General features: G+C 42.8%; 1 protein-coding gene across 1 annotated transcript in view; it reads right to left on the reverse strand.

Moving 5' to 3' along the window:
- The window catches only part of SLC25A43 (solute carrier family 25, member 43), a 40,691-nt gene that overhangs the window by 13,132 nt on the left and 9,148 nt on the right, over window positions 1–18,411 (reverse strand). The window contains exon 3 of the mRNA XM_012653533.1: window positions 17,329–17,501. Coding sequence (XP_012508987.1) covers window positions 17,329–17,501 — 173 coding nt within the window. The remainder of the gene's footprint in view (window positions 1–17,328; window positions 17,502–18,411) is intronic.

An 18,411-nucleotide genomic window follows, 5' to 3' on the forward strand; every position in this document is an offset into this window, starting at 1 on the left:
TGAATAGTGCTGCAATAAACATGGGAGTGCAGATATATCTTTTCAATATACTGATTTCCCCTCCTCTGGATATATACCCAGCAGTGGCATCGCTGGGTCATATGGTAGTTCTACTTTTAGGTTTTTGAGGAACCTCCATATTGTTTTCCACAGTGGTTGCACTAATTTACATTCCCACTAACAATGTACGAAGGTTTTCCTATCTCTACATTCTTGTCAGCACAGTTACAGTGCAGTGGCGTCATCTCTCCCTTTCTCCCTCTGTCCATTCCTTCTTTTCTTAAACTTTACCTCCTTCTCTTTTTTAAACTTTTTATTGTGCGAAATCTCAAACATATACAAAAGTAGAGAGGATAATAAAATGAACACAAAGTTCCAACACCCAGCCTCAACAATTAGCAATACATGGCCAATCTTTTTTCATGTTTATCCCACATGACATCATTTCAATTCATCTGAATTACAGATTATTAATAATTATTATAATTATGTTTCTCTAAACTATGTCTCCTTAAAATATATAAATATAAAACACCATTATCACACCTAAAATTTATAATTCCTTAATATCGTATATCTAGTCAGTGTTTGCATTTCCTTGATTTCGTTATCACTGTTTCCCAACACCTTTGTTTGAATCGGGCTCTCTCCCTATCTTGTGCTCCCTTAGCTTTTTGTTTAGGCCTCTGCTGTGACACACTCTACCTTGTATGAGTTAAGCGGGTGCAAGTCTTAGTGCTCCCTCCCAGCCAGCAAGCTCATGGGAGCAGACACGGGGCCTTCCTCATCACCCTAGCTTTTCAGGGTCTACTTCCTTTCATTGCATATACCATGCACTCACTCAATGTCAAATCACTTTCCTCTCAGTGTCAGGGTCACTGGTAGCTTTTTCCAATACAGCTGTTTGCCTGTGAACAGCCTCACACAAACCACGAGGATGGCCATGAAATGAAGAAATGGCCAATGCTAACTGAGTGCTAGGTGTCAGGCATCCCACTGAGTGCTTTCTGTGTACTATCTCATTTAATCCTCATGAAAGAGGTAGTATTATCTTATTAACCCGATTTTATAGATGACAAAATAGAGTCTGTAAAAGGATAAACGCCAGTCTCCAAAGTCGCAGACCATGAGACAAAGCACCAATTTAAATCCGGGTCTGTTTGACTCAGAGCCAAGCTCCACCCCACTAGGCTACATGGCCTCCCGATGTTCAGGACTGGAAATACTAGCTTAGCACTTTACAAACTTGCTACTAAACATCATTGGTGGATGTGGCTGCCACAGCGTGTACACTGAATGGCTTCTTCATGCAAAGACTGGAGCTTGTGGTGTGGTATAGATAAGTGCCTCTACAAGTATCATATAAATCCAGTGTCCAGAACACAAAGGCAAGCACAGATTGCTGGCTTCTCCCAAAGGATGAAGGAAGATGAAGGCTAGATCCCAGTCTTCTCACCCCTCAGCTTCATGTTAGACTAACCAAGGAAGCTTTTAAAAACCATCAATGATTGGGATCCAACCCTAGAGACTGCAATTTAATTGACCTAGGTTGAGGCCTGGACATCAGCACTTTTTATAAGCTCCCTGGGTGATCGTGACATGCAGCCAGGGTTGAGAACCACTGCTGTGGGCCTTCCATGGCGGCAGCTCGGGGCTCAGACCTAAGTCCATCAGCCTGCTGCTGACACTCAGAGTGCCTGGGAAACAAAGCATGTAGACCCTGAAGCCACACTGCTTGGACTGAGTCCCCACTTTGCCAATACCTGGCTTTGTGACCCTCAGTAAGTGCCTTCAGCTTTTGGAGCCTCAATTTCCACATCTGTAAAATGGGGTAATAGTAACACCTACCTTGTAGAATTGTTGTCAAGATTAAATGAGTTATACGGGTAAAGTGCTTAGAACTGTGTTTGACATATAGCAAGCACTAAATAAATAACCACTTTATTTATTTATTTATCTATCATTTATTTGTTTATTTAGAGAGAGTTTCACTCTGTCACCCGGGCTAAAGTGCCATGGCATCAGCCTAGCTCACAGCAACCTCAAACTCCTGGGCTCAAGCGATCCTCCTGCCTCAGTCTCCCGAGTAGGTGGGACTACAGGTGCGCGCCACTACGCCCAGCTGATTCACAATTATTAACGTTATTGTTATCATTATCTAAACTTATAGAAGAGACAAGTGAATAGTGAAGACCAGACCAACCCACTACACTGGAATACTAGACAGCCATTTGCCCAAACTCTATGTTATTAGTAAAGAGAAATGAAATATGCCAGACTAGTCACAAGGACCTGAACTTAAATCCTCCTTCTGCACAAACCCAGGCAACTATCCCTTAGCTGTCTAGTCAAGACCCACGGCCCCCAGGATGAGCACTGGATTCTGTAGCCTGGCATCTGAAAACACCAGGAGAGCCAGGCCTGGCTCTGTCATCACCTGTATTACCTCGGCCAAGTTGTTTAGCTCCTTGAACTTTAGCTTCCTCACATGTCAAATGAGGAGACTGAAACTAAATGACCCTGAAGCCCCTTTCCAGATCCTATAATCCAAGCTGCTGGCCCAACTCTGTGCTCCTTCCTGCCTCGAGGACGTCAACCCTGCCATTTCCTCTGCCTTGCTAAGTCTGTCTTATTGATCAGAATAAACATCACTGCCCCAGGGGAAGTCTCCTCAGGTCTCCCCCACTAAGTCAGGAGCCTGTTGGATACTTTTGATCACACTGTACTTTTCCTTCATGGCACTTAACACGGTTTGTAACGATTTAGTGTATAATTATTTCTTTCACCTGTACTCCCACCCCCAACTGCTCCATCTCCCAGACGTAAACACTAGGAGGGCAGCAACCACATTTGCTGTGTTTATGGTTTTATCCCCAGAGCTCACCGATATGCCCCGGACACAGTATAGGTGCTTAATACATACTGAAGGAAAGAAAGAGCAAACTTGCGGTAGATAAAAATAAAGAACAAATACTTAAAACCAAAGCACTTGATTGTTTCCGTGATAAATTCCACAGAGGCCTTCCAACAGAGGCAACAATTTGGTTAATTCATTCTTTCCATGAGTACTAAAATAATTAAACAATATTTATAAAGATGTAAAACATATATACCCTTTGACCAAAGCAAAAATTCTAGGAATTTATTCTACAGATATATTTGCATATCCATGAAAAATATGTTACAAGGATATTTGTTACCACATTGTTACCAATAGCAAAAGATTGGAAATCATCTAAATGCCCACCAATAGGGGACTAGTTAGAGAAATAGCATATGCTAGCATGGAATACTGTGCCACAATTTAAAAATATGTGGCAGCTCTAACTGGACTGATATGGGATCATCTCCAAGATACATTTTTAAGTGAAAAAAAAAAACCAGGGTGCAGAAGAATATATGTAATGTACTGATGATCACCTAAAAGCAGAACATAAATGTGCATGTTTTTGTGGATCTTTGCACAGACCATCTTTGGAAAGATGGAGGTGAGACACTGCTAACAACAGTGTTGACTCAGGGGAGAACTGGGTGGCTAAGGGACAATGAGACTTTTCAGTGTATACTCGTTGCACCTTTTGGATTTTGCACAGTGTACATGTGTTACCTACTCAAAAGATAGAATACTTCATTTAAAACAAGCATTAAAAAGGAGAGACCAAAGAAAGAAAAGGAAAAAAATTAGTAGAGAAAAGAAAAGAGCCTTCCAGCTGGAGCACACAGAAGCTTGCAACCTTTCTCTAGTTTTTTGGAAACAGCTTGTATCTTCTGTGGATGCGGAGGGCACAACCTGAAGACCAAGCTGTCCAATTCCCAAACCATCTGAGGACATATATGCATGGAAAGTAGTTGTGGTAGAAGGCTTTTGTCTTTTGGTGAATCCCCAGTAATCAAACAAAAAAAGCCAATCGTAGTGGAGTAAAAGGACATTTATGGCCCGTGAACCACATGACCCATGTTTCTCTTGGCATAGCCAGTACAGCTGGGAAGCACCCGGCCTCTGCAGCAGGGATGTTCGCACAAGTGGGTGTAGGCAGCTGCCTCTTGGCATGGCACTTGATCCCCTCCAGAGTGAATGCCTCCCATCTCAGCAGCAGGCCAGAGGGATGACTAGCTGCTCAGAGAGCCTGCGATCGATCGATGGTGGTGGGGGAAGCGAGCAAACAACAGCAGGTTAGTATTCAGCTCGGACAGAGAGAAGAGAAACAGTTCCTGTGTGAACTATTGGGGGGTGGGGGTGGGGAAACCAAAAGTGCAGCTGGGCCCAACAGGAGGAAAGCAATTGAAATGCAAGTGAGCAGAGCATGCTGAGGCCAGAGAAGCAGCATGCAGGGCAGTGGCGGCCAACTTTTAGTCACCTTGACTGGGGGTAAGATTGGGTAGGAAGGATGAGGGAAAAGATTTGGAAGATGACAGTTTCCAGAAGGCTGGGACTATACAGATGTGTGCGGTGCTTGCACATGGCAGGCTCTCAGGAAATGCCTGTTAAACCAACCAAACCAAAGAATAATTAACTCTCCCTCCCTCCCCTGTTCATTGTTAGCCATAGAGATCGAGGGTCTATGGAGGTTCTGTGACCTCGGCTTACTCGTGTGTTTATAGCAATCATAGGAAACAGAAACATACCAGGACTGGTTTTAATAGTTCTGATCAGGCCTTCCATGCCATGCATAGATTCTGAAGAGATGCTTGAAGGACAATAAACATAGCACCTCAGGCATTATCAAGAGTATTTATTATGTGCTGGCTCTGCATCTGCATGAATGGAATTGAGTCTTCTCTGCAGGTGTATGAGGTAGGCACTATTCTTCTCCCCATATTTTACAGATGAGGAAGATGAGGCTCAGAGGGGTTATGTGGTGTACCCAAGATCACTCGGGAGTCAGGGTTGAGGCTAGGATCCAAAGGCCACATTGTTACCCATCAAGCTAGTCTGCCCTTTATAGCCTTAAGGCGAACACAGCCATCAAAAACAAACAAGCGACAGCTATGTGGAAAAAGGAGGTGAAAATTGGTGCTTGGTCTCCAAAGCTGTCTGGAAGCCAGGAGAGGGCTCAGCAACTTCATGTCTTCATACCCTCCTGACAGCAGGCGCTGCCTATGAACGCTCACAGCTGGCTGCGGGTCTTTCCTGGTTGACAGCCTGCCTTTTCTGGGACCTTCCTTTCCCTCTTTCCTACCTCTCTCTTCACTCCCACTCTGAGCGGAGAAGGAGAGCGGGAAGCTCCTGTCTTAGCTGCTGTTACTGTTTAGCTGGAGCTCAGAGAAGCCTGCTTAGTGCAGGGTGCCCATTTTGATTCCCAGACCTTTATCTTTTCACGGGAATACACCAGCTCAGGTCAGAAGGAAAGGGCAGAGTGATTTTAGGTTCAGTGGAATTAGGAAGGCTCCTCCCTACTCCCTCCTTGCCTGCCCTCTAGGGACAGTCTTGTTGCCATGATCAACAACTGCCATCCGTAAAGTATCTAGGGCACTCTTTACCTTTGGAGAACACAAACAGGAGAACGTTCCTTTCTCTTTGCTTTAATAATAATGCTCAAACAAGGCCCCCTTGCCTAAGGGATGTCCAGACATCTACCTGGATTTGAAAAGTATCCTTTTTTTTCTGACTGCCAAGGCAATGCTACTCACTTAGACAGAAGAGGCCAGACCTAAAATAAAAGTAAGATGACAGCAGGGAGTTGAAAATGCAACTAACTAAAGGTAAGGTTCCCATCCTTTCCTACTTCCCTGAGAGCTCAGAACTCAGCGGTATTTATACTTTCAGACAGGTAATTCAGCTCTGTTAGAAAAATAGAGCTCTATTCCTACTGAGGACAGATACTATGCCAACCAAGAAATGTTGAAGTAGGTAGGCAGAAAACCCAAAACTCTGTTAACACCTCCTAGCAAGGGTGGTAATAACAATTTACTCTCCCCTCCCGGGGCTTTGCTTCTGCTCCCCAAGGGGCTGAGAGAGCCAGTGGGGCTTTCCTCCCAGTCCCTCTGAGCACCTGTGGTCAGCTCATGGCCGGCCAAAGGTCCATGGCTGCTGAATGGACTATGCCTGTGGCTCGATGCTCTATTACAATCTGAGTCAAAGCCCCGAATACGGCCTTCCGTTGCCAGTCTGCCAGGGACTAAAGCGAGCCCCTAGACAGCCTAGTTTTCCAAAGATGTTTTTTTGTCTCTAACTTGAGTTAACCATTCCCTGGCCAAAGCCAGGCTTATTATAGTCTGAATGTTTGTGCCTTTCCTAAATTCATCTGTTGAAATCCTGACCCGCAAGGTGATGGTTTTAGGAGGCAGGGCCTTTGGAAGGTGATTAGGTCAGAATAGGATTAGATTTCTTACAAAAGAGACCCCAGAGAGCTAGCTCACCCTTCCCATCCTGCGAGGTTACAGTGAGAAGGTACCATCTATGAACTAGGAAGTGGGCGCTTGCCAGATACCAAATCTGCATTGATCTTGGACTTCCCAGCCTCCAGAACTGTGAGAAAGAAATTTCTGTTGTTTATGAGCCACCTAGTTTATGGTATTTTGTTCTAGAAGCCTAAACAGATTAAGACAAGCCTCTAGGAATGAGCCCCTGTACTCTTGGTGGATAAAGGAAGGGCCTGAGCAAGGAAGACCTAGGTTCACATCCCAGCCCCACCACTTACTAGCTATGTGACTACTGGGCAAGTGACTTATCCTCTGTGCCTTGTTTACTTATCTATAAAATTGCAATAATAACAGTACTTATTTCATAGGGTCAATAAAGAAGATTAAATGGGATAAGAAACTGCCTTGTGCATATTAAATGGCCAATAAATGGTAGTTATTATTATTATAATTTTTTAATCGCAGGGAAGGCTTTCCTGTCATCACTTCCCTTGACATAGTTTGTCCCCATCCTTATCCCTGAGAAAAGCCTCCCCACCAAAGGAGAGCAAAGATTTATGTACATTCATTTAGATGTGGTCACATTTATGGAAAGCAACCAACTAACAAATACAGTTGACCTTTGAACAACACAGGTTTGAATTGCACTCGTCCACTTATATGTGGATGTTTTTCAATAAATGCAGTCAGCCCTCCATATGTGTGGGTTCCGTATCCACAGCCAAACTGGAATATGAAACTTACATATATAGAGGTCTGACTTTTTGTATCCATAGATTCTGCAGGGCCTACTGTGGGCCCAAGCATGAGTAGATTTTGGTATCTGTGCAGGGAGCAGGGGTTGTACTGGAACCAATACCCCTGGAATACTGAGGAACAACCGCTTAACTTTGATGGTGCTATAATTTGTCAAGCACTTCCAGGTATCACACAAAGCACTGGGAGGCTGGAATGAAGAGGGTGTGTAAATCAAAACAGTGTCAAGATTTTTTCCCTCCATCCTTTTAAGTATATTTGCCTATCTTGAAATGTTAACAGCTATTTGCACTGAGATGCATAGAACCTGACTGCTAGAGTAGGAGGTGGAAGACAGTGCATTCTCAGAGCAAAGTGCACAGGCAGTTTTAGACAGAGGATAAGCAGAGATTTTCCTAGGGCAGCAGGCTGGGGAGGAGGCAGGCTTGAGTGTTCTTATGTTCAGCTTGAGTAGGTACAACCACACGGATCTGGGGCTCACTCAGTGGTAGCTAAGGTTCAATTCTGTATTCACAGACAGTGAGATCTCCTAAGCTGGCCCTGAAATTCATTCATTGTTTAACGAGTATCGGGTGCCTGCTCCATGAGGCTGTGTGTCATGGGGATATACAAATGTGTAAGACATACTTCCTGTGGGGAGTTAGCTACGCTCCCAGCAAAATCAGGTCCCTTAGCAGGGTTGTTGCAAGAGATATGGAAATAATAGAAATAGAGAATAGAGAAATAATAAAGAGACACAGAGACGAAAGTATAGTTTTAAAGATAGAGGAGTCAGAAGGTCCTCCAGCATTCCCGTGAGCTGTGAGGCCTAAGGCAGTGAAGGCCAGCAACAGTATTTATTGGTATAGCAATTAGTTGCCAGTGGTAACAGATTTACATAATAACAGGTAATTCGTTTAGGTTTTAAGTCTCCCCAAAAGCTTCTAGAGATCCCTTAATTAACTCTATCTATGTGAGCAAACGGTTACAAAATCTTTCTATGATAAACTTCTAAGTCCTAAGATTAAATTATCACTTAGCAGAAAGGCTAAACAGAAATATAGAAGCTCTATATTTCTTTATCTAGTTTCTTATTGACTGAGACAAGCAGTCAGGAGTGAACCAGGAACTGTGCCTTAGGCCAATTGTCTCTAGCTGCAGGTGTCTGTCTGGCGGGCATTCTTTGATCAGTTCTCAACCTGTGACCACACACTGAGCCTTGTCCTACAGAGGCGTCAGGCGCAAACAGCTTTCGGGTTTGAGACAGCAAAACGCTCCTATCTGTGAGATGCCCTCCTGAGGCAAGGCAGCTTTTGATCTGTGAACTAACATGTTCACATATTCCTTCAAGGCAAAGCCCTGCAAAACTCCTGAAATCTTTTATGGTTATTTATAGGCCAACAACTTCCCATACGCAAAGAGCTTGCAATCTGGTGGGGGCAAAAGGGACAACAAAAGATTATAATATAAGGAAGTACATGGCATGGGCCATGAGAGAGGCATGGCAAGAGTGAGCTATGGATATTCAGAAGGGAGAGACTCCTTCTGCTTGGGGAGGTGAGAGAAGACTTCAGGGGGTGGCTTTGATGGGAAAGAGACAGCAGGGCAATGGTGTTGAGATGGGAAAAGGTGGGATGTGGAGAAAAATGCTATGGAAAATAAATTGGCTGGAATAGAGGGCACACAGTCTAACAGCATCAATTAAAGGGGGTTATTCACCCACAAAGTTCTTAGAACAAAATAACTGTGCCCTTGGAGGTAGGGGTGGTGGGACAGTGAAAACACGTCACCTGGAATTATTGACAGACCACGTTGCTAGTTAACTCAGTTTCTCTTGCAACAGAAGCCCCTCCAAAGTGGTCTGGAGCCACTTGGCCACTTTGTGGTTCTACAAAGGCAAAACATCTGCCTTTATCTATCTAGATAGGATAACTGCTTTGGGGGTGGGAAAAGCCAACTCATTTATCAAACAAAAGCAACAGATAATGTGCTACAATAGGTTAGAAGATCCAACAATCACTGAGGCAAACCTCAGCTGAACCGGTAAGGAGATGCGGATAGATGTTCCAGGCCGGGGTAACTGCATGAACAAAGGCTTGGACACTGGAATGTGAAATATACTTAGTCTTCAGGGCTTCGGAAAGGGGGCTAAGAAGATCATCCTGATGAAATGTACGTCTTAAATAGAGCAAAGGTTATTAAAAAACGTATTTTGTTTAGCCCAGCCAGTACTTAACAATTTTTTATTTTAAAACAGTGAAAAATTGGGAAATTTTACATAAAAATCTGGATTTTAGGCTCTCTTGAAAACTGGGCCTACATTTCTAAATGACATCCACCCTTTGGAAAAGAGGCGCTTGCCACAGTCTTCACTGGCTCACTTTATTCCTTTCTGCTATTCCTATTTAGATGCTAATCACATTTTGTGAGCACAGTGAAGTTTTAAGCTCTCCAGAATGCTTTAGAAAACCATGATGGCTTGGAATGCATTTGAAAGCTTATTCTTTAGGGGGCGAGTGTATGCTATCTGGGCTTCCCTACGTCCTCTTTTTCCTGCAGGCATTTGATTTTGTAGCTCCTAATATAAAGGGCCTCTGTGCAACAAGGATGGTAAAATTGGTAAAGGAAACGTGCCAGGCCAAGGGGCTCAGCCTTTATTCTCTAGGGGCAATCAAGGACGTAACACAGGCAGATCTGAAGAAAATTAGTCTGGCAGAAGCCCATGGGCTGGGCTGGAGGGGAGTGAAATAAACATTGACCCTGGAGACAAGTTACCTGGGCTCACATCCCAGCTCATTTACTGGATGGGTGAACTTGCAGGCTACAGAACTTTTCAGTGACTCAGTTTTCACATCTATAAAGTACCCACCTCATAGGGCTTAAGAGATAACGAACACAAATCACTTAGCACAGTGCCTGGTACATATTAGTATTCAATGTTTATGATCAGTTTTAGAATTAATCCTGGAGACCAATCAGAAGATTACTGTAATAGCCTAGGTATGAGCTGATAATGTCCTAGATTAGGGTAGGGGAGCAATGACAAAAAGACAGAGCAGTGTGGGAGCATTAGGAATGAAGAAGCAGGATGGGTGCGGTGGCTCACGTCTGTAACCCTAGCACTCTAGGAGGCCGAGGCAGGAGGATCTCTTGAGGTCAGGAATTTGAGACCAGCCTGAACAAGAGTGAGACCCCATCTCTACTGAAAAATAGAAAGAAATTACTTGGACAGCTAAAAATACATAGAAAAAATAAGCCAGACATGGTGGCACGTGCCTGCAGTCCCAGCTACTCGGGTGGCTGAGGCAGGAGGATCGCTTGAGCCCAGGAGTTTGAGGCTGCTGTGAGCTAGGCTGATGCCACGGTACTCTAGCCCAGGCAACAGAGTGAGACTCTGTCTCAAAAAAAAAAAAAAAAGGAATGAAGAGAAGCAACTGGGCCTGACATTGACTGGGTGAAGGGGAAGGGGGAAGAGTCAAAGCCAAGTTCTGGATTTCCAGCAGGGGTAACTGGGGCAGTGATGGTATCAAAATGGAAAACTCTGGAAAGAAAGTGTTAGGGGAAGGAGAAGTCGGTTTGATGATATTAAGTTAGAGGTGACAGTGGGGATGTGATAGCTAAATGGCAATGTCTGGCAGGCTGTGGGAAATGTGAGACCAGAGCTCAGGAGAGAAGTCAGGGCTGAAGATGTAGGTTTGAGCATGAGAAACCACGGGAGGGGATGAGTGCCCTGAGAGGGAATGAATGAAATGACTGTGTCCAATTCAGCAAAGGCAACCTGAGGTGTTAAGCATCTTGGTCAGACCTGACATCTCTATTTGAGCAGGCTGGGGCCTCTGTTTATTCACCGACCACGTGTATTCTGCTCAGTCAGCGGTGCCACTTGGATACCACCTTTGTCCTTCATCCTATGTGCTTTCAGTTCAAATGCTGACCTGGCCCAATCCTGCTTACCTTGTGAGCTGTGAAGGGGTCAAAGTCCACTGGGGTGTAAAGCAACAGGCTGACACTTGGTTTTATATTTGATGAAATGGAGACACCTAATATGGGCAACAGGGGACGGTGTCAGGCAGAATTGTAGGGGGATCAAGCTTGTGCCTTTGCCTTATCCTTCCAGAAGACCTACCAGGTTCCAAGGCTCCCATGTTCTCAGCTGCTCCATGAATTTCCAGGGCAGTGTTCCCCAGCCTGTCTCCCTCTCTCTTCCACATGAACCTGTCCAGAGAAAACAGTTCTCTGGACTCCCTTGTCCTTATTAAGGGCCCAGAGACTAATAAGATCAATTAATGCCTGTCAACATTTTACCCTTCCTACTGGTTCTCTCAATACACTAAGTAATGCCAGCCTGTTCTGGCCCAGGCCCTGGGCCAGATGTGGGAGATACAAAGACAAAAAGGGCAGGTTATCTCTGAAAGAGCTTGAGCTAAAATGCACTGAAGTGTGAAGAAGGGATTTCAGGCAGGGCGGTCTTGGGGATCCATGAAAGCATACCAGGTGGGGGGCACCTCATTCCATGTGTGCACAGGGCTCACCCACCCCCCTTCCCACCGGAAACCATTCTATCAAAACATGCACATGCATAATTTATTTACCTCTCCATACTCTAGCATGCCAGCCAGGAGCCAAAGCAAGAAAAAAAAAAAAAAGGAATAAAAGGAGTGTAAGCATGATGAAAGAAGGGCTCAGCTGGTTAAACAAGACTTCTGATTATTGTCATTAATGTTCCAAGAGTTCCAACCTGATGTGCCATTAAACAGGCAGTGTGTGTGTGTGTGTGTGTGTGTGTCTGGAGAAAAGCATATTAAGCGAATGCGACATTCAGACAAAGGGGCTAGTCAGTGTGGGGGTTGAGAAAAATTCCCTGTCCAGCTGGTTATCCAACAGACATCTGCCATCGATTTTCTTCGTGAGGGACAGTGCAACGGGGAAAGCCAACGGAATGCAAATGTTACCATTAAGTGTGCTCAGGTCAGAGCAGCCTGGTGGACCTGCAAAGGTCCCTTGTTACATATTCTTCTGGCAAACCCTGCCTGTTCCAGCGGGGGCAGACTGTTGTTAAAGCTCTCCCTTCTTGGTGAATTTGGAATGTGTGCTTTGCAGGAAAAACAACGACATCAAAAACAACAACTTTAGGATTAGCCTGTTGTTTCTAGACTCTTTATCCAACAAACTGAAGATGGATTTCAAGCAGGGATTATGAAGTTGTTAACTAGACAGAGATCACTGAGTTTCAGGCTCTAATACAGTCATGAAGTGCTCAGGTGCTCTCTCCATTTACCGCAGCGACATCTAATGGCACCGCGCCCGGCCATGCCACGTTTGTATTTAACACACTGACTGCCATATGAGTTGTATTTGACTCAGGCTAGTTTTGAGCCAGGGGCCTCATGAAGCAAAACCCTGCAGTTTGTTTGTGAAAATCTTACTTGTTAGTGTTCTTATTGTTACAATTAATATTGACAATTTAATTCTAAAAACGTGGATTGTGTTGCATATAACTCACGCGCAGAAAACAATAAAAAAATAACAAATTAGAAACAATCGTTTTGTTTTAATAAAACACAATGGCCTTGGAAAAATTTTTTTTTTCTAGTGTGCCAATCAATGTGTTAAAAGCAGCCTGCAGTTCTGTCTTGGGGGTTAATTTTTTTTATTAATATATGGTAGACAAGGTATTAGAATGTTATTAACCCCTGCAAAAGAACACTTTGAAACTCTAAGAACTCATTTCCTATATCTTTGGATGACATTTATGATGTTATTCATAATTAGATGCTGATCCTATTTTGTGAAAACAGCACAATTACCTCTTTAGATTTGTTTTTTACAACCATCATGACTTCGCATTTATTTGAAAGTTTCTTCTTGAAGGTCTATGTATGCATTATCTAGAAGGTTCCCACACAAGGAAAAAGATCATCAGAATCATCCCCAAATACCCACCTCTAGTATATCTTACTTTGGTTTATATAGTTTATATAGTAGATTGTTGTGGTAAGGATATATTCTAGTGCAGAATGCAGTGTTGGTTAGATTCTCCCAGAGGAAGGTCATTGTTCTAGCACTCAGGAAGAGAAAGGAAAACTAAAGTTTTATAGAGAAGACTGAAACCCCTCAGACCCATGTTTGGTATCACTGAACTTCATCTGAAAGCCTTTCACACTAGCCCTACCCACCAGGCTCCAGGCCCCAGTTTTGGACGGGCCCACTATACGAAGGAAGCTGAGCTCACCAAACCTTGAACTATGCATAAGGAACACTAAATTATAAGGGGCGGCAGAAAGTGCTGGAGAGATGCCCCTTGCAGTGAGAGAAATTCATAGTGCCAGGATTTTAAAAAATGAATTAAAAGCTTGTAGTATATCATACATCCTTCCTACTCCATCTCTCCCTAGCTTTTTCTTTCTTTCTTTTTTTTATAAAGACGCTATCTTCTTTAGAAAGAGTATAATTATCCTATGAAGAAAACAACTTGTCTAAGGGTTGAACCATAGGAAATTGCTGTTTGAAAATATCAAAAAGGTTGGACACTACCAGTTTCCTATGGTTCAAGCTAAAGAAAGAAGACTGAAAGTAAAGGAGAGATATATTATGTCCCTAAATAAAAGATGGAATAGGCTGGGCGCAGTGGCTCATGCCTGTAATCCTAGCACTCTGGGAGGCCGAGGCGGGAGGATCGCTCGAGGTCAGGAGTTCGAGACCAGCCTGAGCAAGAGCAAGACCCCGTCTCTACTATAAATAGAAAGAAATTAGCCAGACAACTAAAAATATATACAAAAAATTAGCCGGGCTTGGTGGCACAAGCCTATAGTCCCAGCTACTCGGGAGGCTGAGGCTGAAGGATCACTTGAGCCCAGGAGTTTGAGGTTGCTGTGAGCTAGGCTGACAGTACGGCACTCTAGCCTGGGCAACAGAGTGAGACTCTGTCTCAAAAAAAAAAAAAAAAAAAAAGATGGAATAGTTTACGTTAATTATTTCAAGTTTATAGATTTAATGTAATTCCAGTCATAATCACTAGGTAATTTTTAAAGTTCATCAGGAAGAACAAGTAACTGAGAACAATCAAGGAAATGTTGAAAAGAAGAGCAATGAAGAGGGATATGTCCTACCAGATATTAACAGGCATTCTAAAGCCATGGTCACTAAGATGGCGCGGTACTGTACAAGGACAGACTGACAGATCAACAGAACAGACAATGCGGCCCAGAGACAGAGACCCTCGAATAGATACAAACATTCAGTGTGTGGTGAAGGTCGCAGTACAAAGTAGTGGGAAAAAGAAAGATTATTCAAAACGTGCTACTTAAACAATTGGTAAACTGTATTTTAAAAAGTTAGATGATTGCCTAACATCATGCACCAGGTAACTTCTAAATGTGTTAAAGCATTAGGTGTAGAAATTATAACCAAAATAAAGTATTTAAAGAACATATGAGTGAATAGTCATAGGATTGTGGGATGGGGTAGGCCTTTTAAACAGAAATACAAACTTAGAAACAAACAAAAAAAATAAGGTCAGGCATGGTGGCTCATACCTGTAATACCAGCACTTTGGGAGGCCAAGGCAGGAGGATTACTTGAGGCTAGGAGTTTGAGACCAGTCTGGCAACACTGTGAGACCCCTGTCTCTTAAAATTTGTTTTTAAAATTAGCCGGGTGTGGTGGCTCCCACCTGTAGTCCCAGCTACTTGGGAGGCTGAGGTGGGAGGATCGCCTGAGCCCAGGTGTTTGAGGCTGCAATGAGCTATGATGGAGCCACTGCACTCCAGCCTAGGTGACAGAGCAAGACTCTGTCTCTAAAAAAAAAAAAAAAAAAAATTGGATAAAATTTTTAAAATATGTACAACAAAACAACAAAAACAACAACAGATAAACTTCATTAAAAGCCAAATGTCAAACTGGAAAAAACACATATGTGATGTATGATAAAGGATTAACATATAAAGACTTCTTACCAATCAATATAAAAAGCTGAATATTCTAGGAAAATAGGGAAAGGACATAAATAGAAAATTTACAAAGAAACACAAAGGGCCAATTGATATATGAAAAATGTCTAATTTTGTTTATAATCGATATTAATAAAGTACAAATTAAAGCAATGTGATACCATTTTCCAGCTATCAGGTCCACAATGGTTTAAAAAGTGACAATAATTAATGTTGACGAGAGTTTAGAAGATGAACCACTCTCTCTGACTGCTGGTGCAAGTGTAAACTTAACAACCTTTCTAGACTGCAAATTTCATGAAGAACCTTAGAATTATTCATTATCTTGTGACCTGTAAGTCGATTTCTAAGAATATAGTCTAAGGGTATCATCACAGATGTGAAAAAATACAAGTGTTTTCATTACAATGTTATTATACTTAAGAATTAGAAACAGCCTAAATACTCAAAAAAAACCCAAGAAATTGTTAGATATTTCTTGCAATTCCATATGGTGGAATATTATTTGATAATTAAATACTTAATGGTCTGGAGCAATACTCTTTATATAATAAATGAAAAAGCAGGATATTAACTTTTATGCACAGTGTGAAACAATTTTATAAAATGAAATAACCTTATATATACATGTTTATATATATTTATATTTACATACACATATGAATATACATAGAAGAAAAACTATTAATCTTTATAATCCATGGGTGTTGGACTTGTGGGTAATTTATTGGGGTTTTTTGTACTTTCCTGTATCTCCCAAATTTTCTACAACCTGTGTACATTACTTTTTTATTGTGGTTAAACATATATAACATAAAATGAATCACTTTAACCATTTTTAAGTATATGTGCATTACTTTTAAAATTAGAAATAGTGTTTTTTTAAATGAATAAGCATATGCTAAGCAGGCTCTAAAATTTGCACCTACACTACCATTATAACAACTTGATAATTATTTATCTGTTTGGACAAGGACAAGTAAGGAACATGAGCCAGACAGATGAAAACTTCCATGGGCTGGAGTGGCAGAGTGGAGTGTAGCTGCCGGTGTGTATTTGGTCTGACGGGCAGCTTTGATAAGTACTTTCAGGCTTTTTAGTGCTGAGATAACAGCCAACAATACTATGGAGCGGAAGTGGGAGTTGGTCGGGGGAGGCATCGAGTAAGCAGAGGTACAAGGAGAGTAACGGGAAAAACAGACTCAGCTGGGACTGATCATTTAAAATTGGATTCGACTGACTCCAAGTTCATTTCCATACAGCTCTTCAGGAATATATTGCTTGGCTAAATCAGGGTTTGCCCCAAAGAGGCCAGGGAGGCAGGCAAGCCTGTGGAAGTGGAATTTTAAGGGCATGAGCAGGGTTAAGGGAAGATGCCAAGCCTCTTTGGATTCTGAGCCTGCCCCCACTGTACAGATGTGGCTGTAACCCCCAACCTTATTTCAACCAGTCCAATTTTTCTTTTATCAAAATTGGCTTATTCTAGGCTAAGCCAATTACTCATTTTGGAACCTCTGATTCTAGGCTTTTGCCTCTGTGGTCCGTAGAGAAAATGTGAGATTTCCCAGGTAACAACTAGGAAAATGTATGGCTAATTCCACTAAGACACAGCACTATTTTATTAAAAAACATTAAATTGTTACGTTTTTGTAGAAACAGGATCTCGCTATGTTGCTCAGGCTGGTCTTGCACTCCTGGGCTCAAGTGATCCTTCTGCCTTAGCCTCCCAAGTAGCTGGGACTACAGGTATGCGCCACCACACTCGTCTTCCCCATTTTAAATGCAGTTCCTTCCTCGGCGAGGGAGTCAGGGACTACTGGACCCTTGTTAGCTTTAGTTCCCAGCTCATTTTAGTCCCCTCCAGTCTGTTTCACTGAGGTAAGGCGTAGTGAGGAGAGCAAGAGTGCTGTGGAAGTCCTCGCTGTGGAAGCAGCAAGGAGAGGGAGAACTAGCAGGCTGCATTCTACGTTCTACTCCCTGTTGTCTGTGAGGAAGGAGCTCCACAAGTGATATAGCCAGGAAGACAGGAAAGAAAAGGGGACCTCATCTGGAGACTTCATAAAAGACTAAAACAGAGTATGGGAATGAGGGGGCGGCTTGGGCTCAAGCCAACAGCTCTGTGGTTAGCAGCACAGATGCCAATGGAGTGGGGGTTTGCACGGTATTCGTATGAGCAGTCACAAGCTCCTTGGAAGCCTGGCGTCACTCAGGGTCAGTGTTCCTTGTTGCTGTTACCCACCCACAAACACTTCAAGGCATCCCCCTACCCCTAACTCCTCACCTGCATCTTTCTCTTCACGGTGTCAAAGGGAAAGGAGAGGGTCTGGGTCACCGCAGCAGCCAGACAGACATTGGCAAAGTTCTGCAGGACAGAGAACCGATCTCGGGGTCCATTCCAGATTTTCTCCAGGTTCATGTAAACAAGAAGGGAGCCAGCAGAGAATGGGACAGCACCTGCAAGACAAAGCCAGGAAGAGGCTGCTGATGTGTTGGGAAAACACTGGCTGGAGAACGTAAATGTCTGTGGGGAAAGTAAACAGGAGGGGCTCTGGGCTTGTCAAAATCACTCCTACCCAAGGAGCATGAGGGCACTTTCTCCAGCTGTGATAATGGGCTATATTTTGGTAGACGGTGTGTCATTTGCCAAAATGCACCAAATGGTTCACTATAGGTTCGTCCCCTTTACGTATTTTATGTAAAAAAAGAACCATAAACAAATATTGAACTCTAGTTAACACATTGACTGGCACACTAGAAAAAAATTTTTCTTTCCCTGGGGCCACAGTGTTTTAATAAAGCAAAACTATCTTTTCTAATTTGTTACTTTTTATTGTTTTCTGTGCCTGAGTTATATGCAATGCAATCCACATTTTTAGAATTAAATTGTCAATATTAATTGTCACAATAAGAAAATCAACAAGATTTTCACAAACCAATTGCAGGGTTTTGCTTCATGAGGCCCAAGGCTCAAAACTAGCCTGAGTTAAATACAACTCACATGGCAGTTGATGTGTTAATGCTACACATGATGAAGGGTTTAGGGGTGAAGTGTACTGATGTTCACAACTTACACTGAAATCATCAAAAAATATGGACTGATGAATGGCTAGAGGGATGGATATGTGGATAAATATGTGATAAAGCAAAAGTTAATTGTAGCATCTACATGGTAGATATATAGGTGTTTATTCTACATTTCCTTTAAATTCTCTTGGTATTTGAAATTTAAAAAAAATTGGAAAAAATCACTCTCATAAATAAAATGTTAGCGGGTGGCACCTAATCAGGTTTTCGAAGCTAGGAGGGACTGATCTCTAGCTGAGAAGGAAACGTTCTGTGAAAACTGGACAGTGAGAGACTCTCA

Source organism: Propithecus coquereli, unplaced genomic scaffold (genome assembly GCF_000956105.1).
Source record: "Propithecus coquereli isolate 6110/MARCELLA unplaced genomic scaffold, Pcoq_1.0 Scaffold422, whole genome shotgun sequence".
Classification (NCBI taxonomy): Eukaryota; Metazoa; Chordata; class Mammalia; order Primates; family Indriidae; genus Propithecus; species Propithecus coquereli.